At 38.6% G+C, this 19,042-nt stretch overlaps 1 protein-coding gene across 1 annotated transcript in view; it reads left to right on the forward strand.

The window, feature by feature from the left end:
• The window catches only part of ZNF366 (zinc finger protein 366), a 114,582-nt gene extending 96,989 nt beyond the window's left edge, over nt 1-17,593 (forward strand). Inside the window, exons 4-5 of the mRNA XM_069084974.1 lie at nt 7,809-7,983; nt 12,977-17,593. Coding sequence (XP_068941075.1) covers nt 7,809-7,983; nt 12,977-13,512 — 711 coding nt within the window. The 3' untranslated portion in view covers nt 13,513-17,593. The remainder of the gene's footprint in view (nt 1-7,808; nt 7,984-12,976) is intronic.
• Nucleotides 17,594-19,042: the final 1,449 nt, after the last annotated feature.

Genomic DNA, 19,042 nt, shown 5'->3' on the forward strand with positions numbered 1-19,042 from the left:
AAATGATTGAGTGAACATGAGCATGGCTATTTCATCTCCTATCATAAAAGGAGGGAGGGAGGGAAGAGTCCTGCTGGAGAAGAAAGTTAAAATGCAAGATGAATTTTAAAAATGTCTGTCCTTCTGCCAGCACCAATAGAATAATATTTGTGTTGGTTTTTTTTTTTTTTTCGGTATTTCACAAGTTCTAGGGGAATTTTTGATTGATGATACACTGGCATTTAGTTAATTTAACCATGACTTGTTTAAAGTAATTTTTAAAGTAATAAATAAAAATAATATTAAAGTAAAATTAATACTAAAAATAAACTTTAAAATGATAAAGTAATACACCAATAAAGTTTAAAGTAAAATAATTAAAGGAATAATAATTTTTTTTTAAAAGGAAAGAAAAGTCCTGTTGCTTAATTCAAGCCAGGCCCCTGGTAGTTTAAGTCTGATATTGTAACAAAATGAGAAATTGGTAAGTCATTCAACAGTCAACAAAATAAGATATACTTAGCCATAGCAAGGGAAAGCTATCCAGTATGAATGTGCAGCAAGGAAACAGAGTTCATTTCTGTGGACTGAAGCTCTCCTGACTCTTGAGTTGTCTATGGTTGTCTGCTTGCCAAGAACCAGAGAGAAACACTGAAGCTCCCAGAGGTTGTTTTGAACCATACTATCCAGGAAGCAATGTCAATAGCCAGAGCTTTTAGTCCAATTAAGTCTTGAAGATGTTGTTAGTAAAGTCTTAAGGAACCTAATTTGCATGGGACTGAGGGATTAGTGTTCCACTGTAAGGTCTACTTGAACATTCAATTCTAGCTCTCTGTAGCTTTTCAACTTTCCTTGTGATCACCTATGGTATAGTGCCTATGTTTTTGTACAGTCTCAGTTTTTGCATAAACACTGTCCTGTGTTCTGTTCTTTCACTTAATGTTATTCACTACACACCTTTCCAGGTGTCAATCTCTTACTATTTTAAGTAGCGGCCTAGTATCCCATATGGTTAATAACCCTTAGTTTGCTTTATTCTAATCCTATCTCTGGATATTAGAGTTGTTTCATTTTTTCATGAGTATAGATAGTGTCACAATGAACATCTTTTTGTAAATCACTCTCTCTCCTCTCAACTTTGGGGTTATTGCCTTCAAGTTTATTCCTCAAAGTAGAATTATTGGATTAAAGAATTGGCAGCTGGGGCAGCTAGGTGGCACAGTGAATAGAGCACTGGCCCTGGAGTCAGAAGGACCTGAGTTCAAATCCAACCTCAGACACTTAACACAAAACTATCTGTGTGACCTTGGGCAAGTCACTTAACCCCAATTGCTCTACCTTCCTCCCTCCAAAAAAGAAAATAGAAAAATCTTAAAAAAAAAAAGAATTGACAGCTATAAGGCTTATATTGTGGTATTAATCTCCTGACAAAAATGCTAGTGGAAATGGGCATGTCTTCCCATGTCCTAGCAATACTAGGGCATGATTTTTTGTTTCTTTTTGCTAATTTTATAGAGATGAGAGGCAGTGTGTTCATAGTAAATAAAGAATCAAGCTTTCAGTCAGGAAGACTTGAGTTCAAAGTACTAGTCCTGACACTTAATGGTTATATGACCCTGCACAAGTCACATAACCTCTGGTATTGGAAACATTTCTCCTTACAACAGTGAAATCATAAGTCCAGGAAAAATTAAAAGTTTGTATGAGTTTGTTTTAAGGTCTTTTTCTCTCATTGCCAGTGAGGTCATGTATGTTTCCGTGTGATAAATTACTGTATTTCCTTGTGTATGAAAACTTCATTTCCTTCAACTATATTACAAATGTCCTTTGGGTATTGACCTCATATTTGCATCAGATCTTTATGTATTTTGGATAGCAAGCTTTTATCAGGTATGTTTGCCATGTTTTTTTCCCATTCCATTACTTTCCTTTTAATATTAGTTTTATTGCATTTCATTGTGTAGAAGGGTTTTTAAAAATTATTTTATACATGCATATATAAATTAATAATTTAAATTAATCATCTGTCTTGTCTTTGATATTTATTTCTTCATAGCTATGAGTCTCCTCTTCCCAACACAGACATGCTGTTCTTTTTGAGATTTGTTATTTTTTTTAATATGTACTTTTTAAAATGTCTACCTCTTTGACCTATCTGGAATCAATTATAATTTATGCTGCAAACAGTGCATCTAAGTTAATGTGTCTCTGTACTAATAGCTATTATTTTTGTACATTTAAACTATTTTTAAGGTATAGCAGAAAACTTTTACATGATGGTGTTCTGGTAAGACACCAAATTTCATATACTAACAGAAGCATAAGACACCAGTGTTAGAAGGGTTTTCAACATCATAAAGAGTACTTAATGCCCTTCCTTTATCCAAGAGAAAATAGGTGTGCTAAGAATTTCAGTCGTGTCTGATTCTTCATGACTCCATTTGCAGTTTCTTGGCAAAGATACTGGAGTGGTTTGCCATTTCCTTCTCCAGCTCATTTTACAAATGAGAAATTGAGGCAAACAGGGTTATGTGACTTGACTAGAGTCACACAGCTCGTAAATGTCTGAAGCTGGATTTTAACTCAGGAAGAGAAGTCTTTCTGATTCCCAAGTGTCTATATTTGAAATTTAAATCTGGAATGATACTCCTAATCAATAAAAATGCCCCTGACTTACTTTTCACATACTCATTAAATTTGAGGTAGAAAGCCATAGATTATTTTTGATAGTTTATTAATTTATTACTTTCTTAAGCTTTAATGTAGCCAAATGTTCTATATTTATGAAAGTGCAACTGGAGAGGTTTAAAGCAGTCCTGATTGGACTGAACAGGAATTCATTCTCTCTCTCTTTCTCCCCCATGTTCTCTTTTGACCTCAGTTTTTCATAACAAAATCCACATAAAAAAGCTAATATTGAAAACATAATTAGAATTGGGTGGTATTTGTTCCTGGGGATTTGGCTGCAAGGGTATCTACTTGCAAAATACTTTGTATTTTTTCCCTTCCTTCTACACTGGCATATCTGAAGTTTAGCCATTTTCTTACAAATAGTATATATGCCTGTTTGAAAACACACTAATAGCTCTACCCAAGTTGTTGGAAAATGTATGATCATTTAAAAACCACTTGAGATTTTTGACTCAGATGATAGAAAATCAGAATGTCCTACTCCCCCCAAACAGAAACCAGTTTTCTAATCTTTCTCAGCTTCTCCAGCTCATCCAAATCGTGTTCTCAGAGAATGACTATCTCTTAAATACCTTTGTTCATTGTATTTACTGTTTCTGTGCCCACCCACACAGTTAACTTCAGGTTAGGGTCACGGATTTACCCTTTTCTAAGTGTATTGACATTTCAGTGCTTGTCAGAGTAAAAATCAATCAGAATCTGAATTAGAATTTCAGAGCTAGAAAGGCTCTCAAAGGCCATTGCATCCAACCCATACCTCAATAGCCCTCTACAAGGAGGGCGATCCAGCCCCTGAGTAATGAGCTTCACTGCTGGGGAAACTCAACGCCCCCCACCCCCACCCCCATCCCCAGGCAGCCCAGTCTGCTTTTTGGTAGTTTTCCCTGTTAGGGAGGGCTTTTTCTCTTTCCTTTTGTTGAACTGAAACGGACCTTTCTGCAATACTTCCCCTCTACTCTCCAATTACTCCTGATTCTTTAGGAAGAAAAGATAGAATAATAATAAGGAGGAGGAGAATAAGAATTTATATAGTGCTTAATGTTTGCAAAGCCCTTTTAAAACATTTCATTTTATCTTTACAACAACCCTGGGAGGTATGTGCTATTATTATCCCCATTTTACCTTTGCCCAAGGTCACACAGTTGTGTCTTCTGATGGATTTGAATTCAAGTCTTCCTGACTCCTGGTCCAAGAGTCAGAAGCTCCACTATACCATCTAGCTGCCTCTAGTAAAAATATACTCAGGGGTAGCTAGGTGGCACAGTGGACAGAGCACTGGACTTGGAATCAGGAAGACTAGTCTTTATGAGTTCAAATCTGGCCTTAAACACTAGGTGTGTGACCCTGGTGTGGCAGTAAGCACCCTAGCATACCCAGGATGGCTGCCAGCACAGGTTCTTAGATCTGCTTTTCTAAAGGAAAGCAACTCAAAATGGGTTAACAATCTTGAGTTAATCAATCAAACATATATCATTTACCTAGTTCAGGGGAAAAAGTTAGCACCCTGACCTTCAGAGAATACAAACAAAAGTTACAACAGAAAATAACACAATTAAGCAGACAGGGCTTCCAGCTGTCTGACCATTACATCCATACCTAGTTAGTTACCAGAGAGGGAAGCACCAACATCTGGGTTTTCAAAGCTGGGGGGCTCAACGGTTGCCCAGAGTCTCATCTGGCCAAATCACACAACTCTTTCCAAAGTGAGCCCCAAAGCAAAACCTCACCTCAGGGTATATATAGCCTTCTTCTGGCTCAGAGAATGTCACAAGCCTCTTGACCCACTGCCCAATCACAAAGCAACAAGGTGTGGGCATTCCTGAAAAACAAGCCTCCCACCACAGGCTCAATGTGACCACATTTAGCCTATTAGGGGGCAGAGTATATTTGCAAATCAGGGAAGGTTCTCAGAGTCACTTAAGCCTATCAAGGGGCCAAGAGGCAGGGAAGATCTTCAGATTCCCATTCCTATAACACCTGGGTAAGTCACTTAACCCTGTTTGCCTCAGTTTCCTCATCTGTAAAATGAATGGGAGAAGGAAATGACAAACCACCAAGAAAATCCCAAATGGGATCACAAAGAGTCAGACAGTACTGAAAATGACTGAACAACCACAAAAACATAATGTCTGTCCAACATGATAGCTCTCACATCCTTCCTACCCTGCTACAAATCTTCTCTAGGTCAAATCTCCCTATCCTTAATGTCAGAAGTTCTTCACCTTGAGTCCATGGTTAGATCTCAGGGAGTCCATGAACTTGGTAAAAAAAAAATATCACATCTTTATTTTCATTAGCCTTTAACTAAAAACTGAACATTTCCTTAAAATACTTAAAAACATTATTCTGTGAAGGGGAATATAGGCTTCCCCAGACTGTCCAAGGGCTCTATGATACAAAAAAAAGTGAAGCTCTGACTTAGATGATCCTCGTACAATATGCAGGTATGACCTTTGGTCATTCTGGTCATCACCCTCTCCATAGGCTCTGGCTCCCCAAGTCTTTCCTAAAATGTAGCACCTGGAATTGAATATAGTATCCTGTGATGTTCTGACCAGGACAAAGTAGAGGGGGGGGTTTCCCCTCTCTTACTGAATTTCTATTAATGTAGCCTAAGATCAAAATAGCTTTTTAAAAATAGGATCTGTCATGCTTTGGGCTCATCTTGATAATTGTGGTCCAATTAACCCCATCCTTCCTTGTAATGTGGACTCTGCCTTATTGCATTCCCTCATCCTGCCCCTTATACATTTGAGTTTTTGAAACCAAGTGTAAGATTTCATATTTATCCCTATTAAATTTCATCTTATCAAATTAAGTCCATCATTCTAAGTCTGCCATGACCATTTTAGGTCCCAATACTTTCATTGAAAGTGTTAGGCTGTCCTTGGGGGTTGGACTGCCTGGCTTTTGAGATCCTTTTTAGTTGTAAATTGATGACCCCATTATCCTCCAAGTTTTGAATAGCTTTAATACTTTTCCCTCATTTTGGCAGGGCTGACAGTGCGGGTAAGCAGATAGGCATGCTAGTTTGAAAACAGGTCAGCTTTCGTATCTAGGTTGCAACATCCATTCATTCAACAAACATTAGTCCCCTACTCTGTGCCAGATGTTGTGCGAGGCACTGGGTATTCAACGACAGAAACAAAATCCCTTCCATGGGTCAGGGGAAGGAGAAATATAACATATACACTGATAAATCAATGCAAAATATATGCATAGTAATTGGGGGAAGAGGCAGTAACAATTGGGGCAATCAGGAGAGGCTTCATGTAAGAAATGGCTCTTGAGCCTCAGTAACCCTGATGGGAAGTAGGGATCCCAAGAGATAGAAGTTTCAAGAGAGTGCATTCCAAGCATAGAGGACAGCTTGGACATGGAATGTCCTGTGTGGACTAGAGCAAGTTGGCCAATTTGATTGGTGCTTTTAACATGAGGGAGGATAATGTGTAACTAACTCTCCTGGAAAGATAGTTGGAGTACAGCTGTTGCATCTAAAAAAAGACTGAATCAAACTTTGTAGGTGGAGACAAAAGTTAGCAAATCTGTGATACCTTTTTTTTTTCTACTTTAACTCCAAAAGCTAAGTCATTCATTATTTAGATGGTGTTTTATCCCTCGGTTCCAGGCATTTCCATAAGAAAGTGTTGACTGAGTTTGACTTCCTGGTACAAAAAACAAGATTATACTTTTATTTACTAATTACCATTGTAGTCTGAAGTCAAGGGACAGCCTTTTAACTAAAGAAAGAACAACAACAAAGCTTTTTGAAGTAGAAACTGAAGATAATTCATGAATGTTTGCATTGTTTTTAACCCCAGGAGGCACATGTGTCTGTTCTGTGAGTTAGAATCGGTCACTGGAAAGCTCCATGTCATTGTCCAACCCTTCTCTATCTTTCAGAATATGTGGGTCCAGAAGCAAAAATGAAAATTGAATTCTAAGTTAAGGAGAATCTTGTTCTATCAGTGTTGGAGTTGGATAGAAGTCAACTCAGCAAGTTCTTATTGGACAGTCACCATGTAGCCAAATTTGTAGAACATGGGAGTCTACAGCTAGAAAACAGTGCCTTCAAGAAGTCTTTCCAAATTATTGCCCACTTATACTCAAGAGTGTCTTAGGATTTACACCTGAAATGACCTCAGTGGTCATTTAGTCCAGAGGTGCTAAACTTGCAGTCAGCCCCCTAACCAACTGGGTATGCCTGAATCAGATTAAAATGTAATCGCTAAATATTTTACAAAATAAGTAAAAATATAATAGGATATAAATAATGTTACCGTGTGGTTTTCTAAGTCAATATGAGGTGTCAGGGATCCTCATGGACAGTGGCCCCTATTTCTATTTGAGTTTGACATCAGTGATCTAGTCCAATTCCATCATCCTACAAATGAAGAAAGTGAAGACCAGAGAGATGGCATGATATGTCCTAGGTTTCAGGGTTACTAGGATTGGAACCTATGTCTTCTGTGTCCAAATCTACTGATCAGTTGGAGCCAAAGAAAAAGATGAGAAAGAAAAACTCTGGTTGGTGGCATGTTTGGCAATTTGGGGGTGACATTCCTAGCATTTCCAATCTGTCATCAAAGAAAAGATACACCTATTCATTCAGGCATTCTTTGGTCTTCATTTAAAAAAATTTGTACTGATCTTGATTAAGTATTGGATTGAAAAATCCGGAAGACTGGCTTTGCCTGCCTGTAACACCTGCAATTTTTGAAAGTGAAACACAGTCCAAGTTGGAACTTCCTGAGTCATAATTACTTCTTTTCCGAAGTTTGCTGTTGATTCAGAAAGATATTTAGGTGTCTTTTGATGTTTACCATATGGTTAACTCCTCCTCCCCACTTCTCCAAACAAAACAAAACAAAACCTGCCGATCCAGGAGCATATGACCCCAGTGCCCCATCTCTGAAGGTGGGCAGAATCTGACCCCACCCTGGACTTCCACAACATCGTTTTCCTTGGAAGCAGTTCAGAGTTGAAAGATTCAAAACAAGTCAGCCGCAGTAGGGGCTGCAACACATCCTTCTATGGGGCCCGAACACTGCATATGTTCAGCTGGTGATGCTTCCCTTGTCTGGGGCCCTCGTGAGTAACTTGTGTGTGTGCACTTTGTCTCTTCTTGTTTTCCACAGCTGTGTGGGAAGGAGTTTAACCGAATGCATAATCTCATGGGCCACATGCATCTGCACTCAGACAGCAAACCCTTCAAGTGCCTCTATTGCCCCAGCAAGTTCACCTTGAAAGGGAATCTGACCCGCCACATGAAGGTCAAACATGGAGTCATGGAGAGAGGATTTCACTCCCAAGGTGAGCCATCACTGCTTCTTGGAGGCATTTCTGATTACCATGACTGAGACAGAGTCCAGAGTACAGACAGATAACAGATGCATGCTATTATTTATTATTTTTTCCACTGAGGATTTCTTTTAAAAGACTTTTTCCATGGGAAGGCAGTAAAAGAGACATTGAACCTGGAGTCACAAGATCTCAATTCAAATTCACCCACCTGTCATTTAGTAACTATGTAACCTTGGGCAAGTAACCTGCCCTCTCTGGGCTGAATTGATTTCTTCCTTTGTAAAATAAGGAGGTTGAACCAGGTGAGCTCTAAGGTCCTTGAGAGGCCTTACGACCCAAGGTCAAAAGTGGGGTTTTATTTTGGAGGAAAATGGTAAATGAAAATGGAGCTGAAATGAAAATAAGGAACATGCCTCACAGGATGCAAAAAAAGAGGGCTTTAATTGCTTTAAGAGCTAGGGGAAGAGATGAGGGCTGATGGTTTTAGGGGCTGAGCTGAAAAGATAGTCCACTGATATTTGTCAGTAAAACTCTGGAATGTTCTGCAATATCCTTTGAAGGAGGGCCCCACATTTCAATGAGTTTATTAAACCTGCTAAAGAATTGCCCATTGAATCTGATTGTGAAAGTGCCATAGGTTGGTGTTTGTTCAAATGCCAGTACAATTCTAATTACAGCTAAACTATATTTGACTGGGGAAGTGGGGAGAGAGGTGGAAGGGAAAAGGAGGAAGAATGAGGCAGATAGTGACTGGGTTTTATAGGATTTAAAACTGATCAAAACTTTGGAAATCATCTAAATCAGCTCCTTCACTTAACAATGAAGAAATGAAGCCCAGAAAGGTCTAAAAGACCTTGTACAAGGTCATAAAGAGAGTAAGTGGCAATGTTGGGATTGGAGCCCAGGGCCTTTGATATAAACATCCTGCACTAAACCACATTTCTGGGTAGATTTTATCTCCATTTGGTCTCCACTATATTACTGCTTCTCTATTACTTTCCTGATATAAAGTGAGAGAACAAAACACAGATAGAAACTTTTTTTTTTTTTCTGTCACATCTCCAGCTAGGAATTTAACAGCTCTAGAGAGTAGAGAGGGGGTGGTTTTGAGTTAGGGCACTGCAGGCCATAGGAATTAAAATAAACTCTCTCCTTTTTAAAATTAGATTCAAATTATCTCTCATGAAAAATAAAACATTCTACCAAACTCCTTTTACAAGACAAGTCTCGCCCTAATAGCTGAACCAATGAAGAAGGAAGGATAAAGGAAAGATCTGTAGTATCAGTATCACTAATGAATATTGATTCAAAAATAATCCTAGCAAACTAGCCTCCCTTACCAACTGAATCAGTAATAACTAGATCACCTTAACTTTGTAGGAATCTTGTGGTCATAGGGCTTGGACTTCCTCTTAATTCCCTGCTGTCATTCTCCTAAAACCCCATGGACCCAAATAAACAAACAAAAAAAGCCTGTGCCTACAAAAGGAAAAAAAAAAAACGAAGATACAAAACCAATATTCTCTTTTACCCTCCTCCTTTCCCCTACCAATGCTAATATAACATTTTGTGAAAAGAAAAAAGTCTTTAAAGTTTACTTCTTCCATCCTCTACCACACGGGCCAGGAAAGAGCTGATTCCTGGTTTTGGATGGGTCTCCTTGGTTCATTTTTGTAAATAAACACACCCAAGAAGAGATTTTTCTCCATTCTTGGGCAAGATGGATCTTACCCATTCGCAGAATGAGAACTTCTGTTGTCTCTTTTTTTTTCTTTTTGGAGGGGGGAAGGCAGGGCGATTGGGATTAAGTGACTTGCCCAAGGTCACACAGCTAATAAGTGTTAAGTGTCTGAGGCTGAATTTGAACTCAGCTCCTCCTAACTCCAGGGCTAGTGCTCTATTCACTGAGCCACCTAGCCACCCCCGTGGTTAAGTCTTAACAGCAGATCTAACGGAAAGTTCTTGACTCTCTTGCCTTACAAATCCCCAACTTCATGGCTATGATTCAGAAGTGTTTATTTTTATCATTCTATATATCCCTGTCTGTTCTTTGGTTAAGTTCCAGGAACCTTTTTTACTAGAGAAAGGAACACTTGACCTAGGGCTTTCTTTTCCTGCTATATAACCCTCTATGTATTCAAATCACAGTGACACCAAACAATTTTGTCAACTCATAGTTGTTAAAACACATTACGGATCAATTGATGTCAAATCTGACTCCCTGATAGACAGTCAGGACTGGGAATTTCTGTCATCATTTTACAAATAAGCTTTTAGAAATGTAAGGAATAGGGGTGGCTAGGTGGCACAGTGAAATGAGTTCAAATCCAGCCTCAGACACTTAATACAAAACCTGGCCGTGTGACCTTGGGCAAGTCACTTAACCCTAATTGCCCTCCAAAAAAAAAAAAGAAATGTAAGGAATAACTTCTGGTGTATGTCTAAAAGCCAACAGAAAAACAAATGGAAAAATTCAAGAGGGAAAAATGTGTCATATTTTAATTATTCTCCAAATTTCAATTTTTAAGCTGTAATAGAGCTACCAGGAAGGACCCTAATCCATTCCATGCTAACAGCACTAAATCCATACCAACTTTAAATATTTGATCTAACATAAGCCTCTAACTTATACAGGTCACCCTTCAACCTGTTATTTGGCTTAGTCTCACATTTAATCTCATCATCTTGAGCTCTAGTGTAATCCAGGCAAATATATGTTTGGGAATTTATTTATTAATTAGCAAAATTTCAACATGTCTCTCAATGACCTATGCTCTGAGCCCCAACCCATCAAGTAATATTTATTTAATCATCCGGAAATACCTTCTTTTTCATAAATGGTTACTTATATTTCTCTATATAATAAAACTACTAATTTCCTAGGATTAAATACCTATTAAAGTTACTGAATACAGTGTTCAATTTATTTACAATCAAATCAGTAATAACAAAAACATAAATTACTATTTATAATAGTTTAACTCTGAAAAAGATGGCAGCCAGCTTCTCCTCAAACCATCCCTGTACCTACAGACAGCTTCACTTCTAAAAACACAGACCCACACCATTTAGTTTCTCCAGTATAACAAATAACCTTTACATATAATTCTCTTCATCCTCTTTACAAGATAAAGGTTACAATAGTTTCAAAAAGAAGATCTATCTTCTCTGTCTTCTCTAGTTTGTCCCCAGCCCTGACCCCCCCCCCAAAAATCATTTTAAGCTTCTCTCAAGCTATCACTCTTAATTCTGTGCAGATTCACTTCTCATATTATCATTATAATGCTTCTTCATAAAATAAGTTAACAGTTCTCCCAAGGAAGAAGTTTTCCACATCCTCTTTCTGTTTGTCTTTTCCATAGTTTCTCTTCAATAACTTACACTAACTTTTTCTTCTCAGTTTCTCAAAAACTGCCAGCCTCAATCGCCAAATCCAAATATTCCATTTTCCTCTTAAAATTACATTAAAAGCCTATCATGATAATATAATATTAATAATATGATATATAACATAAATAATATAATAATAAACCTATAGCCTCAGGTTGAGAGGCTTTTGAAACAGGTGTTATATTTAATTAAAAACCCGACAACAAAAATGTGTTTTTCCCACATAACTTCAGTGTGTTCAGAAAGTTTGTATTTCTAGTCACAGCAGCTATTTTGCAAACTACATTAAGATTTCAAAAATGCGTCCAGAGCCCATGATAAGGCCAACCACAGTAACTGCGAGTGGATTTACTGCTCACCTTCTGAAAATATAATTTAATAATAAAAATTCACTCAAAGTTTATGTTCTAACATAAAATGGCATGAAATAGCTTGTCTTGCTCTTACTTCTAGAGAAATAAGGAATGTCAGTTTTGCACTGGCTTTGTCCATTTATTCTAAAGGGATTTCGGTTATTTCAGTGCTCGTCTGTAAAAGGTGATGGCATGTCCCCACTCTTCTTTCCAAAGCAGTCTAAATTAAAACTCAGGTGAATATGCCCCTCATTGTAGCTCTGACAGGGCAAGGGTGTGTGACCAGGGAGGTCTGATGGGACTTTGACAGAACTGAAACATGGGTAACATTTCTCCACTTTCCCTTTAACACTCTTGTACTTCTAGTGGACATTTTTACACTCTATGCACTGCTCTACCTAAAACTCAAGTAAATAACTCCTTCACTTCCCATGGCATTCTATCAGGTGTAAATAGCATTCTGTATTATCTCTTCCCCAGACTCTACTTTCCCCTGTGTTCCATTCCTTCTACATCATACTCTTGGCTAAATAGTATCCATGCTCTGTTTTAGCTAGCTGCTGTTTAAGCCCTACTTAAAAAAGCACAGATCTCCTAAAGACTCTTACCTTGAGGCATTAGGGCAGACTGGCAAGGGAAAATATCCGGTCAGGTATCATGTGTCTCCTTAGGTGATTCTGAGGCCTAAGTAGAGTCCTGGCTTTGCTACTTTACCCATCTGACCTTGGGCTGGTTGGTCTCTTTAAGTAGACATCATTTCCTTCACCTCCTATAGAGGGTTTGGATGAGATGATCTTTGAATTCCTATCTAATTCTCAGTCTACAACCCTGGGAGTTGTATTCTCTGCCTTCGTCCAGCCTCTCTGACAGAAGGTCAGAACAGATTTTTTTTTCTTTTTTACATTTTCAAAAAGCCAAAATAATTCCACTGTGAACTTGGCATCAGAAAGAATGCCCCAATTTCTTTTTTAAAATTTTATTTACTATCTTTTATCTTGTAATCCTCTTTATTTTCAAATATATCCTTCTCCCCTGCCCTGCATCCCTTGTAATAAAAAAAAGGAAAAAAAGCTCAATTCAGCGAAACTAACCGAGAGTCTGACAGTATATGCAATGTTCCACACCCATAGACCTCCCACCTCTGAAAGAAGGGAAGACATTTATTTATCCCTTAATTACTCTTCAGAATGCCCTGTTTCCAATTGCGCTTTCTGCCAGGTGAGTTACATTACACTTCAATTCTTTCTTGTTTTCATTAGGTTTTGGAAGAGGAAGGATGGCCCTGTCCCAGAGAGTAGGGGTGTTGAGGAGCTTGGAACAAGAAGAACCTTTTGACCTTTCACAGAAACCTCGGGAGAAGGGTACCCCCTTTCATTCGGATGGAGAGAGCGCCAAGGGTAGCTCATGCCCTGAAGAGGAGGAGGAAGACCCGGGCTATGAGCCTGAGCGGTACAGCCCTGGTCCATACCAGCAGGACAAGCCTCTGTACACGCCCCAGGACCTGTCTAGAAAAACTGAGCAAGTGATGAAAACTCTGCAGGAGTCCTATGGTGAGGAGAAGGAAGGCACCGTGAATGAAGCCTTGGAAGAGAAGGGGAGAGACGGAGTCAGTGCGAGAGGAGGCCAGGAGAGAGACTTGGCATGCAAAGATGAGCTCCGTGGCTTCAGGGCTTTTCAGAGTGGCAGGCTGGAGCCTTCTTTTTCTGATTATCTTTACTTTAAGCACAGGAATGAGAGTTTAAAAGAATTACTGGAGAGGAAAATGGAAAAACAAGCAATGCTTTTAGGTATCTAAATGGACAGCTCTGAAATTACCTTTGGAAAATGAGAACCCAGCTGCTCAGGCTCAGATGCAGCTTTCAGCGGGAGCTGTAATTTGCAGGGGACCACCCATTTGGGCAGCTCCTGAAAGATGACTGGACCGAATCAGTAAGAACAATTTAAGGCAGAGCAGATGCCTTGCAGGTGGTCTGCTGGCCCTTTAATGTCAATAGCACAGTTTGGAGTCTTCTCTTCAATGTTATTATAGTCCCTACTCTATGTAATATTCCCGTGGATATTTAATTACAAGCAGACTCTCAGTTGGTTACAGGGATTTTGTTTTCCTCTTTCTAATACTGCCCACATGCATCACACCCACACTTTTTCTTTCTAGTTGCCAAATAGCAAAGGTTCTTCAGCTATTAACTTACTAATGATGATTTAGTAACAAATAGACATGGTAGATCTCAAGAAAACATTGTTTTTTCCAAATAGACTAAAATATCATTAAGTGCATATATGACAATAGCATTTGATAATTTTTTTTAAAAAAGAAACTTTCCATATATACCAGAAATGACTCCAATAACTCAAGAGATAGTCATAGGACCTGGATGGTGAGATCTAAGATAAGACTTTCTGTGCTGTCAAGTGTCTGAGAAGTTGGATTCACAAAAAACACCAAGAAACTAAGTTCCTTACTATATATGTTAATGTCCTGCCTCAGCTCCCTTTTGTTGGGGAAAGACAGGAGACAGAATCTTCATGGTCATCGATAGTAGGTGGTGTGTTCTAGATCTCCAGGCAAACGTGTAATGTGAACAGCAGGAAAGAGCACCAGTTATGGAGTATGACATCCTAGGTGCTAGTCCAGCCTTGGTCACTTGGTACCTGGGTAGCCCTAGAAAACTCTCTTTCCCTCTCTGCCTCTTACTTTTCCCACCTATAAAATCAAGGGTGTTGTACTGGATGAAAGGCCCCTTCTAGCATTCAATCCTGTGATCAATGGATCTTGAGAAATTTGCCAACTACCACACCTGAGCTCTGTGCCAACAAAATCAGTGGGGGGAAATGCATTTTGCTAAGGGTGCAGTGATTTATTCACTCTTCAGTCATCTCAGGCCTGGAGCTGGGAAAGATATCCTACCTTGAAATTTAAGCTCTGACTTGGAGATTTTACGGTAGCAACCAGAAGCCTGACATAAATGAGATATTGTAGCATTATTCCTCTGCCTTTGGAACCCTTGCCCTGTAGGACAACAAACACTTACCCCCTGACTTCTAAGGAGCCAAGTCATCAGCATGACTGATTTGGTTCACACCCATCCAGAAAGTCACAAATTTCCAACTTCTGTCTCTACTTTGCTTTAATCATTGATAGAATATGTACATACCTAACACATCTATATATTGATATACATGCAGAGGTGTGTGCATTACATACACATCTTTTGTATAAGAGGATGCTTGTGGTGTCTGTTTTATTTGATTGTTTTGAAAAAAATGCAAGATCCTCCATAACAAGGCTGATGATTTCTAACTGGATGCCATGCCTTCAATTCCACTAGAAGCCTCTGGGCAAATATGATGGTCTCCAGACACCTTCACTGCAGTTACCTTTGTTAAGCTAATGCCAAATACTTGAAAAATGTATTTCTTCTTTGCTGATCTCCCAAGAGATTGGCTCAGGGTTTCGTGATGCCAGGGCATTTTCCACGTCTAAACAAGTGCCTTCTACATTCAGATAGTAAGGTAGGGGTCAATTACTGCCTAGCATCCTTCTGTCTGCCAAATCATCATCTTTGGGATTCCTATTGTGCAACAGCTCATTCCATTGAATGTTCCTAAGTAGACAGGAGATGATTCTGAAACACAGAAAAGAATGGTAACTTATTTATATGGCACGTTGTTATGAAAACTCTTCACAAAAAGTAATGATCAAAGCAGTTTGACCAGAGGTGTGTTCTTATGATGGCAACATACCTTTGGGTAGGATTTCCTTTGGCAGCCTTGCAAAATTCAGTGAACCAGGCTACCTTCAGCTCATCACCATGCCAGGAACCAGCCATAGTATACAGCCATAAGATCATCCCTGTAGGTCACACCTTCCTCTTCTGTAATTCCTGAGTCAAATCCCACAGTCATAGAGAATAGAAATCTGGTAGAGATATGGACTATAATAAACCAAAGCCTGGCCCCCAAAAAAGCAAATTTTCCCATGAGCCAGAAAGCCTGACTCTAATTGATCTAAACTAGTCTAGGTAATATTTCATTTCCTCCCCTCCCCTTCCTTTGGTTCACAGTGACCATGTCAACCAATTCACTGATATTAGTGTCAGAACAAAAATGCCTTTACATGCTTTCCGGCCTGCTGGAGAATGACAGCTACAGAAATCTGAAATAGAAGGGCATTGGGGATAGGCTAAATGGCTTCAGTGGAAAGATGTCATAAACTTGTCCCACAAGCATATCCCTAGTGTGGTCTCCATGGCACTAACTCTCAAGTTGGATCTAAAAATCTGACAACAGTGATAAAGCTTAAGTGAACATCCACCTTCCACGTGAATGCCCCTCTCCATGCTTTCATCTGAAATACTTTAGAGATTGGAAGTAGGACAACAAACTTGGTGGTTACTCTCAGAAATATTACCTTTGAAAAATCCTTGCTAGAAGTGTGAGTCATAAAGGTCTAGTAGGTGTTTCCAATCAACACAGTGATTATTGGAAGTGATTATTGATGGTTAGACTAATACTTATGTGAGAAGAGAATGGTCTAGAAGTAGTTGTTGAAACTTGGTACTGGAAATCAAGTAAATTGTGAGCTATGTTCATTTTTGCCAATGACTTGGTGTCTGATCTAAGACTTTAATGTGGTGACAGAAGGATTATTATATTAAAATAAGAATAAGGTAAAATTTTGGACCATCACAGGCTGCACATTAAGTCATGTCATGATACAGGTGCCCCAGAGTGCCCTGGAATATAATGCTTTCCCCCTGACATTCAGTATGCCATGTGTCTTTGTGTTGCCCATCTCACTCCAATGGGCTGCCCAACATCAGAATGAAAATTTAAGAGAGTTCATCAAGAAAACCATTTTAGGAACCAAAGGAACCTAATCAGAGTTCCCAACTTAAGAGGATTTGACATCAGTTCTCAGAAATAATTTTAGATAATAAATGCTCTGGAGCAGAGATATGAAACCTGGACAGCAGGAACCAGATTAAAATGTAATTGGGAAATATTTAACAAAATAAATAAAAATATATTACAATGTAGATAATGTTAATAAGTGCTATTCTAAATAGGTGGGAAAACCTGGGAAATAGGTGCTATTATTATCCCCATTTTATAGATGAAGGAACTGAGGCAAACAAAAGTTAAGTGACTTGCCCAGGGTCACACAGCTAGTAAGTAAATATTTTGTTAAATATTTCCAGTCTGAGACCAGATTTGAACTCAGGTCTTCCTGACCCCCAGACCAGCACTCTATTCACTGTGCCACTTAGCAGGCCCAGAGTTTGATGCTACTGCTCTAGAATTTCCAGTTTGAGCTTCAAGGAACATGCCAACACACTAACATTACCAAATGACATTCTGAAGGTAGATCATTAGTATAAACCTTCCATCCCTGTTACATAGTTGGGATTAAATATGAATCAAATGAATGATATATCTGTCATTCATCGATTTTTATCAACTCTACTTCTCCCCTTCAGTTCCTCTCTGAATCCCAATATTTTGCCAACCGCATCCTCTGTGGTGGCACTGACCCTTGGTGTGTATGTATACAGATGGGAGAAAGCGCTATGCACATATTGTATTAAGCTAAGCCGGTATTTAATAAGACATTAACATGATGTTTGGAATAACAATCCTTGCTAAGCGAGAATAGAACATAACAGAGCTAACATTCATAACACATTTGGAAAACGCAGCACCAAATACTGATGTACAGAATGCCAGTTTGCTATTTAAAAGAAAGAGGTCAAGTGTATAGTAACCCAAGTTGTGGATATTTAACTTTCTGCTTCACTGCTAAAGCAGTTTTACCTGAAAATAACACAGCCTGTATTTTGTTAATTTAAGTGAATAAAGACTTGTTCAAAAACTCAGTTTGGTCTTCTTAGATATGTAAATTTCTGCAATGAAAAGACCTGTATAAGCCTTTCATTCCTACCCTCAGGTTCCATCCATTTCCAAGCTTACTTTTTTTTGTTTATGTTTTGTATTTAAGGATCTGTCCATCTGTTATTTTCCCCTAATTTAGGGTTTTTTTTAAAACATTATTTATTTTTAACATTTAAAGATTTTTTTTTGCCTTTTTTTTTGGAGGGCAATTGGGGTTAAGTGACTTGCCCAAGGTCACACAGCTAGTTTTGTGTTAAGTGTCTGAGGCCGGATTTGAGCTCAGATTCTCCTGACTCCAGGGCCAGTGCTCTATTCACTACACCACCTAGCTGCCCCTTAAAGATTTTTTTAAGTTCCAAATTCTCTCCCTCCCTCCCACCTCCTTCCCCTTCCACTGAGAAGGCAAACTATATAATACCCATTATACATATGAAATCATCCAAAACATTTCCATATTAACTATGTCACAAAAAAGCAAGAAAAATAAAATGAGAACATTATACTTCAATTTGCACATCAGCTCTCTCTGAAAGTGGATAGCATTTTTCATCATGAGTCCTTTTGAATTGTCTTGGATCACTGTATTAGAGTAGCCAAGTCTTTCACAGTTAATCATCACTATATCATTGATGTTACTGTGCACAGAGATCTGCTTCTTCTCACTTCACTTTGCATCAGTTCATATAGGTCTTGTCATGGTTTTTCTTAAACCACTCCTGCCATCATTTCTCATGATACAATATAATTCCATCACAGTCATATACCACAACTTGTTCAGCAGTTTCCCAATTGATGGGCATACCCTCAACTTCCAATTCTTTGCCACTACAAAAAGAGAGTTGTTATAAATATTTTTGTACAAATAGGTCCTTTTCCCTTTTCTTTGATCTCTTTGGGATACAGACCCAGTAGTGGCATTTCTGGGTCAAAGAGTATGCACAGTTTTATGGCCCTTTGGACATAGTTCCAAATTATTCTCCCAAGTGGTTAGACTGGTTCAACACTCCGCTGACAGTTCATTAGTTTACCTATTTTCCTATATCCTCTCCAGCATCTGTTGTTTTCACTTTTCTGTCATGTTAGCTGATCTGATAGACGTGACATGGTACTTAAGATCAGTTTTAATTTGCATTTCTCTAATCAACAGTGATTTAGAGCTTTTTTTCATATGACTATTGATAGCTTTGATTTCTTCTTTAGAAAAGTGCCTGTTCATATCTCTGGACTATTTATCACTTGGTCAATGGCTCTTATTTTTTTTTAATTTTGACTCAGTTCCCTATTTATTTGACAAATGAGGCCTTTTTCTGAGAAACTTGCTATACATTTTTTTGCTGCTATTTCATCATCTATGGTACCTCTTATCAAAATGTGGTTTCTCTTATGATCTCTTGTAATTAAGTCTATTTTTGCCTTTGCTTTATCTGAGATCA

This window comes from Petaurus breviceps, unplaced genomic scaffold, assembly GCF_028583685.1.
Source record: "Petaurus breviceps papuanus isolate PSGF00001 unplaced genomic scaffold, PetGlider_PUasm1.0 175, whole genome shotgun sequence".
In the NCBI taxonomy this organism is placed as follows: Eukaryota; Metazoa; Chordata; class Mammalia; order Diprotodontia; family Petauridae; genus Petaurus; species Petaurus breviceps.